The sequence below is a fragment of the Aphelocoma coerulescens genome, chromosome 1A (assembly GCF_041296385.1).
Source record: "Aphelocoma coerulescens isolate FSJ_1873_10779 chromosome 1A, UR_Acoe_1.0, whole genome shotgun sequence".
NCBI lineage: Eukaryota > Metazoa > Chordata > Aves > Passeriformes > Corvidae > Aphelocoma > Aphelocoma coerulescens.
Window position 1 is genome coordinate 20839673 of NC_091014.1, and position 18986 is coordinate 20858658.

The following is an 18986-nucleotide window of genomic DNA, read 5'->3' on the forward strand; positions in this document are numbered from 1 at the left end:
GACTAAAGAGAACCCCCATCTGTTTTGGGTCTGGAGGGAAACATACTAATAAAGGATGAGGAAAATGTTGAGGTGCTTGATGCCTTTATTGCCTCAGTCTTTAATAGCAAGACCAGTGGTACCCAGCCTACTGAGCTGGAAGATAGGGGTAGGGAGCAGAATGAAGCACCTATAGCTCGAGGGGAGAAAGGCAGTGACCACTTAGACATGAGTCCATGGGATGGGACAGGATCCACCCCAGAGCACTGAGCGAGCTGGCAGAGAAACTCACCAAGCCACTTGCCAACATTTACCAGCAGTCTTGGCTAAGCAAGCAGATCCCCATAGACTGCAAGTTGGCAAATGTGACAGTCATCTAAATGAAAGGTGGGAAGGATGGTCTGGGAACTGTAGGCCTGTCATCCTCACTTCAATGCTGGGGAAGGCTGTGGAGCAGATCATCTTGTGTGGCATGTGCAGAATACCAAGGGATCAGGCTCAGCCAGCATGGATTTGTGAAACACATCAACCAACCTCATCTCCTCCTAGGAGGCGACCCACTTAGTGGATGAGGAAAATGCTGTGACTATTATCTTTACCAGTGATCTGAAGGGATCAAGGACACCCTCAATTAGTTTGCAGATGATCCCAAGTTGGGTGGGAGTGTTGATCTGTTTGAGGGTAGGAAGGGTCAGCAGAGGGCTCTGGACAGGCTGGATCAATGGGCCACGGGCATGAGTTCACATGATGAGTCCTGTATTTGGGTCACAACCCCATGCAGGGCTAAAGGCTTGGGGCAGAGTGGCTGGAAAGAGGCCCAGCAGAAAAAGACCTGGAATGCTGGTCAACAGTGGCTGAATATGAGTCAGCGTGTGCCCAGGTGGCCAAAGGAGGCCAATGGCATCCTGGCCTGGATCAGAGATAGCATGGCCAGCAGGACCAGTGATTGTCCTCCTGTATGCAACACTGAGGAGGCTGCACATCAAATCCTGTGTTGAATTCTGGTCCCCTCACTACAAGAAAGACATTGAGATGCTGGAGCATCAAAGTGTCCGAAGGAGGGCAACAAAGCTGGTGGAAGGTCTGGAGCACCTGCTGAGGAGTGACTGAGAGAGCTGCAGTTGTTCAGTGTGAAGAAAAAGAGGCTCAGGGGAGACCTTACTGCTCTCCACAACTGCCTGAAAGGAGGTTGTAGTGAGGTGGGGGTCAGTCTCATCTCCCAAGAAACAAGGGATAGGATGAGGGGAAATGGCCTCAAGTTGCACTAGGGGAGTTTTATATTGGATATTAGAAACTATTTCTTCATGGAAAGGGTTGTTAAGCATTGGAACAGGCTGCCCAGGGAAGTGATTGAGTCAACATCCCTGAAGATACTTGAAAAGCTGTGTAGATGTTGCTCTTAGGGACAAGGTTTAGTAGTGGACTTGTTAATGTTAGATTTACAGTTGGATTTCCTGATCTTAAAGATCCTTTTCAACCTGAATGGAAAAAAAGATGGGTACAGAGGCTGGACAGCACCTGTGTAGAACGAGATCAGGGAGTTTGGGTCAATGGCAAGTTGAATATGAATATGCAGTGCCCTGGCAGCCAAGAGGGCCAACTGTGTCCTGTCCTGAGGTGCACCACGCACAGCATCGTTGGCTGGGTGAGGGAGGGGATTGTCCCACTCTGCTCTGCACTGGGGCAGCCTCACCTCAAGTCCTGTGTGCAATTTCAGATGCATCAATGTAAAAGCTACATGAAACCATTATAGTAGGTCTAGTAGATGCTGAGCAAGATGGTGAAAGGTCTTGAGGCTGTGACTTAGGAGAAGCAGCTGACGTCACTCGGCTTGTTCAGTTTGGAGAAAAGAAGGCTGAGGTGTGACCTCATCACAGTCAACACCTTGGGTGTGGGGGATGGTGCTGATCTCCTCTCCCTAAGGACCAGTGACAGGACGCAAGGAAATGGAAGGAAGCTGCATCAGGGGAGATTCAAACTGTACAGTAGGAAAAGGCTCTTCTTCATTGGGAGGGTGGTCAGTCACTGGAACAGGCTTCCCAGGGAAGACACCAAGCCTCTCAGAGTTCAAGGGGCGTCTGGATGATGCACTGAATCATATTGCTTAGTTTTAGGTAGTCCTGTGAGGAGCAGTGAGTTGGACTCCATGATCCTTATGGGTCTCTTTCAGTGTGACATATTCTGTGGTTTTTTGGTTTTTTTAATGGAGCTTAAAGCATGTTGGTTTTAAAATGTAGTTTGTATTTAACTAGCTTTATTAATTGGTTGAAACCATAATTTGCAATAAGACTTCAAGTCTTAATTGTGAAAATAACTAGTTGGCAACTGTTGCTATTTCCAGTTGGCTTTTTGATGGAATGGATGTCCCTTTTAATAGCATTCATAACTTTTTGCATAGTTCTATAAACAAGTGATTTGAGTTTGTCAACACTTTTCCTTTTGATGCAGGTGATAAGGAATTGAAAAGGGTACAAGGAGTAGTGACAAGACTTTGCCATGACTATGGGATGATAGATGACATGATAGTCTTCACGAAGGATGTTGTTACAAAAAACATGCTGCTGGCTGTTGGACAAGAAGTCATTGCCACTGTGGAAGAGGATATAACATCAGGTGGCCTGAAGGCTGTCAGGGTAAGAGGTGAAGATAAATAGCACTCTCACTTTTTCCATAAGCATCTTGAGGCTTTGTTTTGGAAGTTGCTGTAGTTTTAGCCTCACAAATTCTACAAAATAGGAGAAATTGCAAGCCCTTCACCTAGTGGGAATAAGCTGGATTTTCTGGGTTTTATTCCGTCTCCTTTCAAATTATGTTTAATACTGATTCTCTGAATATGCGTGTAGATGTAGTGAATAAGAAGCTATTAGTTGAGATAATTGCATCAGAATTTTAGTCATAGCTACTCCAGATCTGTACAACTTTTCCAAGTTTCACAGTCAATTTTATGTTACTGTTATATGAATGGATAAGAAGATCAAAGCAGTTTGATCTTGTGCAAAGTTTGCTCTTTTTGCACAGAAGTAATTTATGTTCTTGTGAATAAGAACAAAAATTTCAAAACTTCTTGTTGTAAAAATTGGCAAGTTAATGTTATAGACGACTACAAAAATGGAGCTTTTGCTACCTTTCTTGCTTAACGTTTCATTTGCAAACCTATTTCAACCTTGATTATATCTTGTCACAAATTTTGAGGGGAGTTTTTCTTAGCAAATCCATTTCATGTTGAAACCAAATGTAGTTTCACTGATTAAATAAAACCAAAGAAAGATTTAGTGGGGAGACAGTTTTATTCTGCAATCCAAAATAAAACTTAGGAGGAAAGTAAACAGGAAGACTTGTTTCTAAAGTATTGCCAGCTCTAGTGCTATCAAAAACCTAGTGTCTTGTAAGATAACCTTATGTCTCTTCCTATTTGCTTCTGTTTCTCCTTTTTAAATTTAAATTACTTTCTTGCATAAAAACTAAGTATTGTTTATCCAATAAGCAATTGCAATGCTATTTGGTAAAATAGTACTCACAGTCAGAAAATTGAGTAGTTTAAATCTTATTTTTTCTTCCTTGTTTTTCTTCTGACTGACAGCTTTCACCATACTGATGAAATACTGTCATTGCTCCAAAATACGTAAACCTTGTAACTGAGAAACTGCATATGGATCTACAAAGCAACTAGAATATTTTAGCAGCTGTGGCATGTTTTGGTGCATGTTCTAGATAATGGCATTTTCAAAAGTACTTTTTTTCAAAGGCGTGATGATTTATCTTATTCCTGTGTGTGAGCCATAATCCTGCAGGCATCTTGGACTGTTGGCAGTGTGGTTGGTGGCTGGGTGAAAAGCTTAGAGACAAGTTTATGTCAAAAGCTGACTGTACTCCGTAGAAAGTCAAAGTCCAAGGGCAGTCTTGATACAATAAGCAAGAAGAAAAAGCTCATTTCGTCAAAGTCTGTTCTAAGAACATAAAAATACCCCTAAGCTGTTCTGTACTTTGTGATGTATTGTGTTACTTTCCATATAGTGGCACAAACTTGAGATACTCCGAACATTTGATAAGAAGAGACAACAGTATTTGAATAATAGTTGTCTTGGATGGTGAAGAATTAAGTCCCTTTCAAACTTGTAGTTAGAGGAGAAAATTTAGCTTCCTGACAAGCATAATTGTTAGATACTATGCAAAATTATGCTTGGATACCAGTACTATCTCCTTCCAGATAACTGAGATACTACCACTTAACTTTGGTTTTTAAGTGATCTAAAAGGTACTCTTCTAATTGCAGAGATGAGTACAAGCTCTGCAGCCTGGACACTGCAGTTTGGGGGAGGATCTGGAAGGTGCAGTTTAAACTTTGGTGCTGTCAGTGTGGTTATGTTACTTGCTTTAAGAAAGAGTGTGGTCAGCCTTGGATGGCTCTCTGCTCAATGTACTGTTTCAGCTGCTCTTTGGAGCTACTGGCCATGTGTTTCGGAAAGATCCTGGCTTGAAAGTCTGGATTTCAGTTTATTTGAGGTCAAGTCCTAATTAAACTTTGCATGAAATGATTATAGGTTCTGTAGCAGGCTTTAAAACCAGGCTGCTGCCAGAGGTAGCAGGAAAGCCATTTTGATCTAGTATGAGAAAGAACTTTACAGCTTTATTGGTAAGGAAGAATTGAGAAGTATCAAAAGAAAATGTATGTTGGGAGTTTTAAGGTGTTTTCATGTCTTACAAATATTTCATTAGGTCTACAAATTACTTTCAAGTATAACTCCATGTGTAAGTTACATGAAATGTAAGTTTACAAGTCTTCTGAGGAACAGTTTGCTTACTCATGTTCTATCCCCATGAAGCCATAAAAATTACTTAGGAGAAAGTTTGATATTCTCAGATCTCGGTGAATGTGAAGATATGACTAGAACAAAACATAGATTTTTTTTTCAGTAAGTTTTCTTGTCATCAAAAGGAATATTATGTAATAATAGTTCTTTTAATGAAGTAAAACAGTATTGACTAGAAAATAAATAATTATATATCGTGAACTGTAGTGTTTGCAAAACAAAGTATAGGTAGACGCAGGCTATTTATTACTATTGTAAATGGTAAGCATTATGTTCAACAAAATCATATAAAAATTAGTATGATAGTATACTTCAGATTGGATCAGACTTCAGTAACTTACATGTGAGGTGGTGATATGAAGAGTCTGTAAGAAGTAGCTCTAGGGCTTTTCTTAATCAAATAATTAAAAAATGGCAGAGGGTCAGTTTGAAATACATGTAGTGTTTATAAATACCATCTTGAAAACATGTTTTTTGCTTTCTGAAAGAATCATTTTCTAGTTCCAGTTGTGTGCAGTCACACTGCTGGGGGTGGTCCTCGTGTTAATATGAAGAAAATTCTGAAGCAGACCAAAAGAGAGGAGTGTGTGAGAAAGATTTGAAAAATCAGCATGTAATTATAGTAGTTGTCAGCACTGCAGTGTATAGAGTTGTCAGCACTCTTTAAAAGGGAAGTAACTGTTTGTTATTCATTGTTTTTGTGTACAAAGTCGCAGCTACAGTGAGTAAGTAATTCTCTAATAAGAAGCTTTGCCTCCATAAGCAATTGAAATTCTGTATATTTATTGTAGCAATATATGTTTCATTCTAAGTATCAGCTGTTTAAATGTTGGGGGTTTTATTATATTAATAGGTAGACACCATCCAGAATACACAAGAAGATTCCAGTCCTACTTGTGATGCCTCTGAACTAAACAAGAAAACATTAATTGGCAGTATTACCTCTCTCTCTGTGGATGGTGGCTATATTAATCAGAATACTTACTTTGCAATGCAAGACGTCTGGGAAGGTGTGTAGGGACTTCTTGTTTCCTCTTTCTTAATATTTGTGTGTATACAATAGAAATATCTTCTGATAAAGTCGCCATTGTCATCTCAAATAAGTTCTAGTGGAGTATGCAGTGAAACATAGTGAAGCAGGCAGACATGGATGAAGAAAGCTGCCTGTTCATTCCCACTAAGCATGACCTGCATTTAAGCATAAGTTACATGTAAGCAAGTGTATTTTTCCACTAGTGTCTCCTACGTAGTTTGTCATAACCGGCACGGTGAAGGTCTGCAAAGAGAACTTTGGACTCGGTGGGCCAGAATAAAGCATTGTTCTGGCTTATATTTAACTTACACTAGTTCTGTAGGGGAGTCTTGTATATGTTATCAATAGTAATTAACCTTGAGAAATGCTCTGTTTTGTATAGATTTCAAACCTTGTGAGGGTGACTGGGTGCAAGCAAAATATTATATTAACTCTACAACATGGAAGAGTGAAGCAGTTGCTGTAAGGCCTTTGAGGTATAAACAAGTAAACAAGGTAAATGTTCTGCACATTGTTTCTGGCAAGAGGAATCTTGGGTGAAGCGAGGTTTCCAGTTGGTTTCAGTTACAAATATTGGCAGATCTTCTGTAACGCATCTTTAGTTAAAAGATAAAATGCATCAATTCATCCATTTAGAGGATGTTTCTAAAACAAGGCATTTTGAAAATGTATACACATTTTGGGTTGAACAGGAAAAGTAACTCACCTATTAGGAATTGCTGATTTGTATGCTTACTGTTGGTTATAATGAGGATGTGTCACGACTGGGGAATTTATTATGTTTAATTTATTCAAGTGTTTTGGCTTAAAAACCACCACTGTGCCTTTTTTTTTTATTTTAATGAGAGTATTTGTTCACTCTAGTAATGCATATGCTATACTAGGTTTATGGTTTATTGTCTTTGTCTTAACTGTATGTATTGAATATTTGTGTGTCAAGCATAGGAAAAAAGTTCTTCTCGTTACTGCTAGTATGGAAGTATAAATTAGATAAGTTGATATGTTACAAGAATCATGATTAAGTCAAGTGTACATTTTATAGTATGCACTTCAGTGGAACTTAATGCTTGTCTGAAGTACTTGTGTTTCTTTACACTTCTAAATCTGAAGACAGGCACAGGGATTCTGGGTTAGAGCTCTATGTTTACCTCCTGTGAATAACTGTAATTTCAGAGTGCCTTTTTATTAATGGTAGAAGGACTGTTTCGGGGGAAAAAAAGTCAATGTTGGTACATCTGTTAGCTTAAGAAGATACTGTCAAGTAACAGTGAATACAAACTATTACAGGTTCGCATTTCCAGCATCTGTGGAAGAACTGGGACAGTAGATGACAGTATATTTTTCACTTTGGATTCACTGAGACTTCCTGATGGTTACTCGCCTCATAAACATGATCTAGTGAACACGATTGTGGTGGAGAGCAGTCAGTCCTGCTACATTTGGAGAGCTCTCTGCTTGGTGCCAGTCAGCCAGGATGGGTAACATTGTTTTGTTCTCTTTATAACTGTTAGAGACATAGTGCTTACATACAGCTTATGTTTCATTGCATCTTTAAGCAAGAAATACTGTGAATATTTCCCTAGTTGACTAGAAGGCATAATAGACCATTGGAAAAACCAGAGGATGATATGATTTGGCTCTTTTTGTTGGTTTTTTTTCTTCTTCCAGTAGGTGGGGACATGAGTGCTTACTAGAGAACCAAAACTAGTAGCAGCAGAGCTACTAGGAGCAACTGAGCTGAGGGATATTGCTAGGCAGGAAAGGAGTTTTGCATGCATATTAGAAAAATGCCAAATTCATGTGTTCCTACTAGAGGAGCACAATTCAGAAGAGATTTTACTGTTTGAAAACAATTCTCAGCAAAACTCCTATAAAATTCGTGTTTCTTTAATCGATTTTTGCTTAAGTTACAGTGATGGTTCAGATATCTGTCCTAAAAGGAAAAGTTTAATAATCTAAATAATAGAGATTCGTTAGGCTTGCAGGTGCTGAACTGAGAGGTTCTGCAGGCACTTTAGGTGTTACATGTGGTGTGAGGAGGATCTGAACAGACTGCAGAAGAGGTTGGAAAAAGTAGATGATGTTCAGTATGGAGAAGAAGGAAAACTTAGTGAAATAATCAAATCAAAAAGGTAAAATAGGCAACTAGTCAGTAACAGACCTCAGCAAAGATCTGGAATTTGACTTGTGAGTTTAAGTGTCTGTCCTGTGAAACACACAAATACCACCTAAATAAATAGCTCTATTACCAGTAAAATCTATCACTTTCCATGCTGAGGTCTTGGCAGGATTAGAGAGTCTAATTCTTCAGGCCAAAAATAAATTGTCAATCAATTGGAAAGTCCAAAGGGGAGAGCAAAAGGACATTCTGATAACTTTTTAAAATTAGTCTTTGGGCGATCTCTAGGAAATTTAGCCAAGGCAGTATGTAAGTCTTCAAAGGATCTATAAAGAATGGAATAACCTGTTTTCTCTAGAGATAATAGATACAATAAATTGTACCTAGATGAAACTTGAAATGTTTGCATGATTTTGCAAAACAGTACAAACTGTTCACATCTTTTTTTCGGTTGCACCTATTTTTAGTGATGGATTTTATACAGAAGATTATTACTAAAGCCAAATTACAAAAGTAGACTTCCGGGTTGATTTCTCAGGTTGAGTACAGGTACAGGTACATCCTACCATATCAAAAACTGCAGCTTAAGCTGCAGTGGGAGACACCTAGTGGGCTTGGCTAGTAAATTGATGTAGCTAATGAAAAGCAGCTGCACTCACTTTCTACTTCAGTGTGTCAGGTAACTTGGGAATACTAAGGGTGTGTACATATTAGTGATATTATTAAAATATTTCCAAGTTATTTCCATGACATTTTATCTAAATGAATAGTTTCTTAATTACAGAATAGAAACGATGTAAAAAATTGTTTCTACAGGTGGAAGACACCAAGAGGTTAGACCTGTGCTCAGTGTTTCTGACAGGAAAGAGCATGTGCCTGGTTTCATAGGCATTTTTCATCAGTCGTACGTGATAAAAGTTTTTAAGGGTACTTTTTTGTTTCCAGCTGTTTTTAAATTTTGTCTTCAGCTTGCTGATTTCAGATTGGAACAGTAAGCAGAAGATACAAGTGCATAGGTTGAAACACTTCCAGTCTAGTCATTTTATCTCTTAGCTGCAGTGCTAATCATGGCTCCTGCTAGGGAGCTGGTCTTTGTTGTGTCTTTGTTCAGCCCCCAAAGAGAGCCATAATGACTTCACTCACCATTTGATTCAGCTCTTCAGCAGGGATTAGTTAACTTCTCGATCATTTTAGTCTTGCATCCAAAGTTTTTTGCTGGTTTATTGTGCTACTGACAAAAGACTTGTTGCTGCTTAAATTAGTAAAGTTAATCTAATTGTCATCTAATAAATGGCTGAGAACAAAATGAACTGCTTCTTCACCTGCTTCTTTCTAAATATTGTGACTATGCCTTGGTATAGTATTTCTTAAACCTGTGCTAAATCAAAGATACTTGCTGAGTCCCTATTAGTGTTTAAAAATTGCTACCTAAAATTATTTTTACAGACAATCTCACTCTAATGGAGGTAATATGGATGAAGCTTATGAAGACTTAATGAGAGACAAAGGAGAGTTGAAAGTATCAAGAATGACTAACTTTGGAACTCTGAAGCAGGGGGAATCTAAAAGAATGATCGTTTGGATAGAGTAAGCCTTTGTGATTGTTTGAAGATTTCTTTATTTCCATCACTCCGCAGTCTGTTAGCCTGTCTTACATGCAGAAGCCTTTTCTACTGCAGCCTTGTGGTTTGTGAATTTCAATTAACCTCCAGATATTATGGCATTAAAGAGAATTTCATGCTGAATTTAATGTCTGTAGGATAGCCTTTTTGATATTGAGCATTCATCCTGCAGATAGTGCTTTGAGACTCCCCAATCCTGTATCTCTTTTCAATCCTAGTAAAATCCTTCTTAGAATGAGGATTGAAGTGAAAGCTTTTACTTGGGTGTTTAATTTAAACTGCAGATAGTCTGCCATCTTCAAAATCTTAGAACAAGAGAACTGGTGCATATTCATGTATTAAAAGCTGACCAGATTTTTTTTTTCCTGGGGTTTTTTTTTGTAAACTTTGATGCTGAAGAACTATGTTGGTGTAACCTTGGGAGGTTTCTGTTTTGGTGGGTTTTTTTTCTTTTTTTTCTTTTTTTTGTTTCTTTTTTTTTTTTGTGTTTTCTTTTTTACATCTGGGTATAAAGGCTTAAATGAAGACACACCTGAATGCCCATTATGTGTTCTTCTATGTTCTTTCCTTAGAGTTAGTTACCCAAAGATGAATTTTAAGCTCCCATTGGTTTTTATTATACGCAGTATTTTTATATGCTTTATATGGTAGTTGATGTGACCTAGGAGTATTAACATAAAGCAGAGGTTCTTGTCCTCATGAGTTAGAAGCAGCAGTGTGATTTCTTTCTGATAGCAGTTATGAAATCAGGGTGAGCTAACATGCTACAGACAATTTTATTTGACTTCAGGTAGAAATCAAATAAGAACATTTGCCATGCACTTAATTATGTAACTAATCACATAACTACTTCTAGGAATAAAGGGAGTGTACCACAGTCCTTAATCAGCTGCAGATTAGCTGGATGGGTGAAAGACAAGCAATTCAGTGTTGAGATTCCTCAAAAAGGTGAAAACAGTCCAGAGCCATGTCTGCTATCTGTTCCAATAAATCAAGAAAACCTCTCAAAAGCTGAAATTAATTCATTTAACAACAGTGGAGGAACAACATATGAGTCATTGAACCATACATCCATTATGAAGAATGCAGTCATTCCAGGTACAGTGAAATGATAACATTTGAGTGCTGAATGTTAGCTCCTCAGAAGACCATTAGGTTTGTTTGAGAAGACTTGCCTATGTTAGCAATAGAAATTGTGATAACAAAATCTATTGTTATGTGTTTACTACAGAAGGAATTAATTTTCGAGATACAAATTTATCAAGGACAAAAGAAAACATTTCCTTGGTGAAAGATGAAAATCTACAGAATGGAGAAAGTGAACAAAAAGATGATGTGGAGCAACCAATTAAGCACAGCAATATTACTGCAGAAATTGTGATACCGCCAGGTGAAAAAATATTCGTAGTGATTATATGCACAGCTGTGTAAGTATTTCTGTGCATTATTTCTAACTAATACAATGGCAACAAGTAATGAAGATAGACTTAACAGTTCCCTCATTCTGGGCATAGTTCTCTTCTTGGCATGTTGTGCTTTAACCCCAGCTGGCAACTAATCCCCATTCAGCTGCTTGCTCGCTCCTTCCAGCAGAACGGCGGAGACAATGGGAAGAGTAAAAGTGAGAAAACTCATAGGTTGAGATAAAGACAGTTTAAAAGGTAAAGCAAAAGCCTCAAACACAAGGAAAATAAAACCAGGAATTTATTTACCATTTTCCATGGGTAGGCAGGTGTTTGGCCATTCCCAGGACAGCAGGGTTCTGTCACACCTGATGGTGACTTTGGAAGACAAATGCCATCACTCAGAATGTGCTCACCTTCTTCCTTTCCCCAGCTTTATGTACTGAGCATGATGCCCTATGATGTGGAATATCCCTTGGGTCAGTTGGTGTCAGCTGTCCCAGCTGTGTCCCTTTCCAACTCTGTGTGCACCCTCAGCCTCCGTGCTGGTGGGGCAGTATAAGAAGGGGAAAAGGCCTTGACTCTGTGTTAGCCCTTTTCAACACAATAAAAATATCCCTGTGTTATCAAGACTTTTTTCAGCACAGACCCAAAACAGAACCCCATACTAACATACTTCATAGCTACTAGCTATGCAGAAAATTAACTCTACCCCAGTCAAAACCAGTACATGGTGTAGTGTAAAGTAAGCCAATACATATTAACAAATTATCTGGAAAACTATGTTAGACTTTGAAAGTAGTTAGCATTTTAGTGCTTGATCCTGAATTTTTATTGAAAGAAAATGGTAGTAGTTAATGAAACAATACTAGTTGGAGTAGGTAACATCTCTAAAATGACACAGTGAGGTGAAGATAATGCCTGCAGATGGATATGTTCTTTGCAGGATATCCATTGTTCCATGAGTACTAGAGCTAATGCAGATTTCCTGGGAATTGCTGTGTTATGTCTGATACGTTTCTTCTAGTCTTTAGTATCTTGTATTGGTACATGCCCTGATTTCAAGTTTTCCTTTTTTGTGATAGGAAATTAAAGTTATGTATGCTGAAATAAGAAAGAAAAAGCTTTATTCACTGGAGGTGTAATTCACAGAGGAAGTAGTTTGCAAGTCTTAGAAAACCTTTCAGAAACCAAAAATACTCTGCTGTACAAAATATTTTATTAATTTAGTTAAGAATGGAAGGTGCCTTTGTGGGAGCGCTTTCATTCATGTAGGAGTAGGAACCTTATGCAGCAAAGCTTATGTTTGTGTACTTTTCACTTATTTCCAGCTGTAGCTCTGCAGACTTTGTGTTCCACTGCCATTGATTCCTAGGATGGTAAAGTAAAAGTTGGACAGAGGAAAACAAGGTTTCATTCATCAAAGTAATGCTGCAATAGTATTCATACTACTTCTCTTATCATTTTAAATAGCGAAGCAAGGGGTAGAAAATTTCTTAGGAGGCTCTAGTTTGAAAGAGCTCAGGCCTGGCTTGCCTTCATGGAGATAGACATGTAGAAAGAACAATTTATATTTCACTATAAATCTGTAAAAGCCATAAAGTATAAAGTCTTAGAATATTCTAATAATAGAGAGTAATCCACACAAAACTCCATGGAAGGCTACAGCATGAACTTAACAAGTGTTTGCTGTCCACTTAAGAGACTGTAGAGGCTGCAAACTTAGACCATAAATTTGGACACTTCAGTGTCTGGTTTGAGTTTTTATACCAGAGAAAACCAGGCTATAGTTTTAACCTGAGCAGGTAGTGTTAGTTGGCAAAAGTTTAAGAAGTGGCTCTCCTGCCAAAGAGAAGGTAAGCTGGAATCCTTCTGGGATACATTTGTTTCAGACACATGGAAGCAGTGTTGCACCACGTAGTTAGAGAATTGCGCTGTGGTTGTGCTTAAGTTTCTTAGAAACCACTCTGAAGAAACCTTTCCCTCGTGATTTCTTCCCGTTTGTCACTCCCCGAGCAACACTTGTAGAAATAAAGTATGTTTTTCAGAATTAAAGGGTTTTTCTTACTTTCTCCACTTCATGTGTTTACTGTTAGGATTCATTTCTGGGTAGCCTTTTGCAAGGTGCTGCAAAGCTGTTGCTGCAGACAGTGAAGGGATTTGCATCAGGTTCGTCTGATGGAGCTGTTTGGCTCATCTTTTTCAGTAGCAGTAATTCCAAGATGTTCCTTGTGAGAGAAGTATTAATTCTGTACCGTAGTATGTTGAGTGGAGGAATCCTGCTCTTTTTTTGATGAAATTGTGGGGTTGACATTTTTGCTGTGGTTTTGGGTTGGGTCTTTTTGGTTGGTTGGGTTTTTCAATTATTTATGATACCTGGATTGAACTGGAGGTGGGGAGTAAGTGTGAGGAATTACCCTAAATTAGCAATTCTCATATGTAACTGAAATGAGAATCTATCTCACGGCCAGGGAAAATGAAGTGTGAACATGTTGGTTTTAAGAAGATAACTTCTGTTTACTTGAAGGATTCAGGGACACAGTAAAGAGCTCCTGTTGCTTGGCTTTCCTGATTTTACTGTTGGCCGCTATATTGAAGCCACTGTAACAAATCAAGAAGAATTACTTATAGCACCTGTGCAACCTTTTTCTCCAAGAAAGCCTAAAATTACTCCAGATTGTCAGCCAAGGAAGACAACAGTGGCTGGCCCTAAACACAGAAGGTACTGTCACTTAGAGCAAAAAATAACACTTACCTAACACTGCTCTGTTTGGTATTGCTATATCTGTTCTGTAATGCTGAGAAAGAAAATATGAAACTGGGAGAATCTGTACATGTTTAAATATATATATATATATAGTAAACAAGATGATCGTGAACATTGCTGATAGAAGAGGTTGTTTAAGCAATTAACTGATTTCTTTGTAGATTTTTCAAACAGGATCTCTAATGTGTAATGTGGTAATAAACAAGATAAAACACTGTTGCTTAGTTATCTACTTAGTAACAACTGTTATTAAAAAAAGATGGGAAACTGAAAGTAGATTTCTGAGATAAGCTTCTTAATTCTTTACACGACTTTAATGTCTGCATCCGGCTAGTGTCTCCTATCTTTCATGCAAAACTTTTGTTTTGCAAATAAGCTTCCATTTTAATTACAGTATTTGCTTAGTTATAAAAGTATACCTAATCTGAAAAAGCAGTGTTTTCAAATCTGTATGAATAACACTTATTATAGAATAGCCTGAGCTGAAAGGGACCCATAGGGATCATCAAGTTCAGCTCCTGGCCCTGCACAGAACCACCCCAAGAGTCACACCATGTGCTTGAGAGCTTTGTCCAAACACTTCTTGAACTCTTATCAGGTTTGGGGCTGTGACCACTTCTCCGTTCCAGTGCTTAGCCACACTCTGGGTGAAGAATATGTTCCTTATATCCAACTTCGACCTCTCCTGACACAGCTTCATGCCATTTCCCGAGGTCCTGTGCACTGGTCACTAGATCGGTGCCTGTCCCTCCTCTTCCCCTCACAAGGAAGTTGTAACTGCAGTGAGGTCTCCCCTCAGTCTCCTCTTCTCCAGGCTGAAAAGAGCAAGTGACCTCAGCAGTTCCTCATAAGGCTTCCCCTCCATGCCATTCACCATCCTCGTGGTGGGACAGTCCCTTCCCTTGCCCAGCTGGCGATGCTGTGCCTGATGCACGCCAGGACACACTTGGCCCTCCTGGCCACCGGGGCACTGCTGGCTCATGTTCAACTTGCCATCCACCAGGACCCCCAGGTCCCTTTCTGCAGTGCTGCTTTTCAGTGTCTTGTCCCCCAGTCTCCCCATACATCCAGGTGGACCAGGTGCAGAATCTGGCACTTGTCTTTGTTCAGTGTCTTACTGAACAACAACATGGAGGTTGTCCATCTTTCTAATTTGTGTAGGTCTCTCTTCAGCACCTCTCTGCATTTGAAGGAGTCAGCAGGTCCTCCCAATTTAGTATCATTGGCAGACTTACTCAGTATACCTTCAAATCCTGCATCCAAATCATTTGAGGAGATGTTGAAGAAGACTGGCCCTAAGATGGAGCCCTGCATAACCCCACTAGTGACAGGTCACCAGTCAGATGTTACCCCCTTCACTGTAACCCTTTGTGCCCAACCTATGAGCCATTGCCCACTCATCACATGATGTATTTATCCAGCTGTGGGCTGGATATTTTGTCCTGAAGGATGCTCTGAGAGACAGTATGAAAAGCTTTACTGTCTTGTGATGACATCAGCCAGCTCTTTGAGTACTTAGATGAACACCATCAGGCCCCATATCCTTATAGGGATCCAGCAGGAGCAGCAAATGCTGCAGAAGTTCAGGTTCAACTTGGAGTTCATCATTCTCACAATCATGGCCCTCCATAGCCCAGGTGAGGGAACTGGCACCCCTTTAGTCCCTCATTGCTGTTGAAGATGGAGGCAAAGAAAGAATTAAACATCTGTGTCCCTGTAATGGGCTGATGTTGTTTCTGCGGTGCTTTTGGCTACTGGCACATTTTTAAAACCTTTTTATTGTCTCCCTCAGTGCTGGACAGCTTCACCTTCAATTGAGCTTTGGCCACATGAATTTTTTCCCTACAGTGTCAAGTAGCATTTTTGCAGAGGATCTCTTTTTTCCCAGTGCACAAACTTCTCAGTTGTCCCTTTGAAGGAGCCATTAGTCTGTCGTGTGTGTGTGTTTTGGCTTTATAATCTTGGTGATGTGGCGTGTTAATTAGCTGTTTTTCACATACATTACTTGAGAAAGCTAAATGATATGTCATACATTTTCATTTTAGAAATAAGAGATGGTGGTGTTCAAACTTTCTCCCACACTATACCATACCGGATGAGTTAAGAAAATGTGTAGAACAGCACTTAGACATACTGACCTTTCAGCCCCTCCTAGCAGAGGTATGTAAGTGTAGGTTTTATTAAAAAAATATTTTCTTACATAGTGCTTTTGTTCAAGCTTCCTTAACTTAAAAAAATGTGTAGTCCCTAGTGTAAGAGAAGATGACGTAACTCTGTTGTCGGGTAGACTTAGACTTCAATCTGGATCCCATAACTTCCATGGTTTTCAATATGTTACAGAATCCAAGCTTACAAAACCACAAAAGCATAAATGTGAAAAGAGAGTAGAAGTATAACTTCTGTTTATGTAGGGGGGGACATCACAGAAGCTGAACAAAGATTTCTCTGTATTCTCACTTCTTAGGCATCACTGGAAATGGTTTTTTGAGGTGTCAGAACAGTTATTTCATAGAAAATGAAAGCACGATTTCTTAAATTACTGAAGTAACAGAGGATTCTTTTCTGGTTGTTCAAAGTTGTTTTCTTAAACATCTTCAGCTTTAATTCACTACAGCATGTTCAAATTCTCCACAAGTATAGCAGTTTCAGAATACGGTACAAAACACCCCCAAAAAAGCTATAAAGTCTTAACAAGAATATTACAGTGATTCCTTTTCCAAAACTTTGCCCTGATTTCTGGTAGAACATTGCTGCAACTCACTTTTTTTTTTTTTAAATGGTAAATTTTTAGTACTTATAAACTGGGGCTGACACTTTTTTAAGAGGCTATGTTGTCTGCTGACTGAACAGCTCACATTAAACCTGAGGTTACAGCATTAAGCTAATAGGTTAGTGATCCTCTCTCTGAAAGAAGATCTGTAGTGTTTAAAATAATTTTACACTGAAGGCCTGCTATTAATGGCTACTTCTTTTTAACCACACCTTAAGTTGTGGCTGGTACTGGTGACTTAAATGTCTGCGTCAGAAGGTGCTGCTTATTTGCCTCGTATTTGAATGAGAAGATACCAAGTAAAAAGCATTCTGTGCCATCATTGTTTAGATAGGATGTTGTACTGTTGGAGAATACCTCTGCAGTGAGATTCATTAAGCTCTGAGTGAGAAAATTCAGGTTATTTCAGTTTGCCATAAATTTTATAATTATCAGCCAGGGCCAAGACTGACGTAGCTCTCTCTTTTCAGCTGTCTCTGTCCATGTATTTAGATTTTATGCTTTCTGGGAATAAACTGAGCATAGAACTCAGTTTGTAGAGTGCCCCTGAATTCAGGTGTTGAAACTGCCACTGTAGTAGGGAGAGACTTGGTTAACTCTCTAGCTGAGTGGCTATTGTATTTGAGCTCCAAGGACTGTACTAATTTTGCTTTGATGATTAAGGGAGTTTAAAATATTATCTAGTGTATGGATGCATGTACTTAGGTATTTTATTTGGCAACCCAGTTGCTGTGCAGTCTATCTTAAGAGGTGTTTTGTATAACATTAGCAATAGTGGGTTCCATATCTTAGTGTACAACAATAATGTATACTGTTTTGTTTTTCAGCGTCTTAACCTAGATAATTATAAAGCAAACTTTTCTACTCTTTTATGGCTTGAAGAGATCCAAGCAGAAATGGAATTAAAAGATTACTACATGAGTGGGGTTATTTTAAAAAGGAATGGGAACTTGTTAGTGCTGGAAGTGCCAGGAGTAGAAGAGGGCAGACCTCGCCTGGTTCCAGGTAGAAATGAACATGAGATAAAATCAAATGGCATGTTGATCTGTATTTTCACTTCAGTGCAAACTCTGTTGTTTATTCATTTGTTTAAAGAAGTCTTTCACATATTTGAGCACAAAGTTACTCATTTAGGTGATTGGGGACACAGGAGCACAGTGTCTCAGTCTTAAAGGGGCTGCTATCTGAAGCAGTGTTGCATTTGTCTGTTCCTACAAATGTTTCAATACTATAGGATTTTTCTTTTACAATGTAAATCAGTGGGGTTTTCAGCAAAAATAAACTGCAGTGTAGCAATAGCTTAAAAAGCAATAGGTGCAGCAAAAAGCTGTGAAAGCAGCTAAAATTAAATTCAGAATTTCAAGTAATATAATAAACAAGATAGCATTTTCAGGTGTTGTCTGATGGCGTCAATACTAGATGCCTTTTAAAATGTAATATACAACTACATACGGCATTTCAGAACAGTACTGATGGATACAGCAACTTTGCTGAAGTTAGCCTCTTCAAATTCCTAATTTAAACATGCAGAAGAGAAAAAGAAGTTATATGCTGCAGTAAAAATGTTACTATTCCTTGTAACAGTATTTTGCCTTTTAACTTTTTTACAATTAGGTGATAAGGTGATACTGAAAAGTCAGATCTACTCGGAGCATATCATCGAGTACATCGCTTATGTTTCTGAGGTAAGCAAAGTGTCTCTCCTCTTGAAAATACTGTGGTTCACAGGTTTTATAAGAGAAGCTTGTAATTCATGGAGTTACACACTAGTTTAACCTGACTTCTGAGAAGCTAGGTTTATTTATCTATATTTTGAATGGTGATTTTGTATTTTTATTGCATTTTTGAAGACTCTGCCTTCCCTATTCTTTTGAGATTATAATCTTTGCCTGCTCTGAAAGCGCTTTTAACATAATCTAGATTTGTAATATGTTGACAGTAGGTAAATCTAGATGTACTCTTTGGTGTTGATGGGGGGTTCAGTGCTTTCAGAGGTGTTTCTTTATGTTTAAAGTACTAAATCTTCATGAGTATCCTGACTTTTTTTTTATCTTTGTAACAGATATGTGAGGAAGATGTTACACTTAAGGTTAATGCAGACTTTGAACGGACTTACAACTTGGAACCCATGGATGTGGAATTTGTTCATTGCAGGTGTTTTTATAAGTTTCCAAAGCTGCATTTAATGGTTCCTCTAGTACAGTGACTTTTAAAATATGATCATTTATTTTGGTAGTTACAGTCTTTTAACAATATGATGGCAAAATTGTGTTGAGGGAAATAAGTGAAAAAATTAGTAAGATTTTAAGTATGTCCTTCTCTGTAACTGTACAAGTGTACAAAGAGCTATTATCTTTATCATTTCTAGATAGTCACACTGATGTCAGACAGTGAAATGAGGGGGAATGAGGTGGGGTGTTCAGAGGTGTTTTTCTTTTTAAAAAAAATGTAACAATATGGCTGCAAGACTATGCAGGACAAA

The 18986-nt window shown here is 38.6% G+C and overlaps 1 protein-coding gene across 1 annotated transcript in view; it reads left to right on the plus strand.

Moving 5' to 3' along the window:
* The window catches only part of MOV10L1 (Mov10 like RNA helicase 1), a 35352-nt gene that overhangs the window by 1788 nt on the left and 14578 nt on the right, over positions 1-18986 (plus strand). Inside the window, exons 2-13 of the mRNA XM_068995705.1 lie at positions 2428-2612; positions 5644-5800; positions 6206-6318; positions 7111-7301; positions 9389-9529; positions 10421-10662; positions 10796-10991; positions 13495-13689; positions 15780-15894; positions 17332-17509; positions 18119-18189; positions 18567-18658. Of these exons, the coding sequence (XP_068851806.1) occupies positions 2428-2612; positions 5644-5800; positions 6206-6318; positions 7111-7301; positions 9389-9529; positions 10421-10662; positions 10796-10991; positions 13495-13689; positions 15780-15894; positions 17332-17509; positions 18119-18189; positions 18567-18658 (1876 nt within the window). The remainder of the gene's footprint in view (positions 1-2427; positions 2613-5643; positions 5801-6205; positions 6319-7110; positions 7302-9388; positions 9530-10420; positions 10663-10795; positions 10992-13494; positions 13690-15779; positions 15895-17331; positions 17510-18118; positions 18190-18566; positions 18659-18986) is intronic.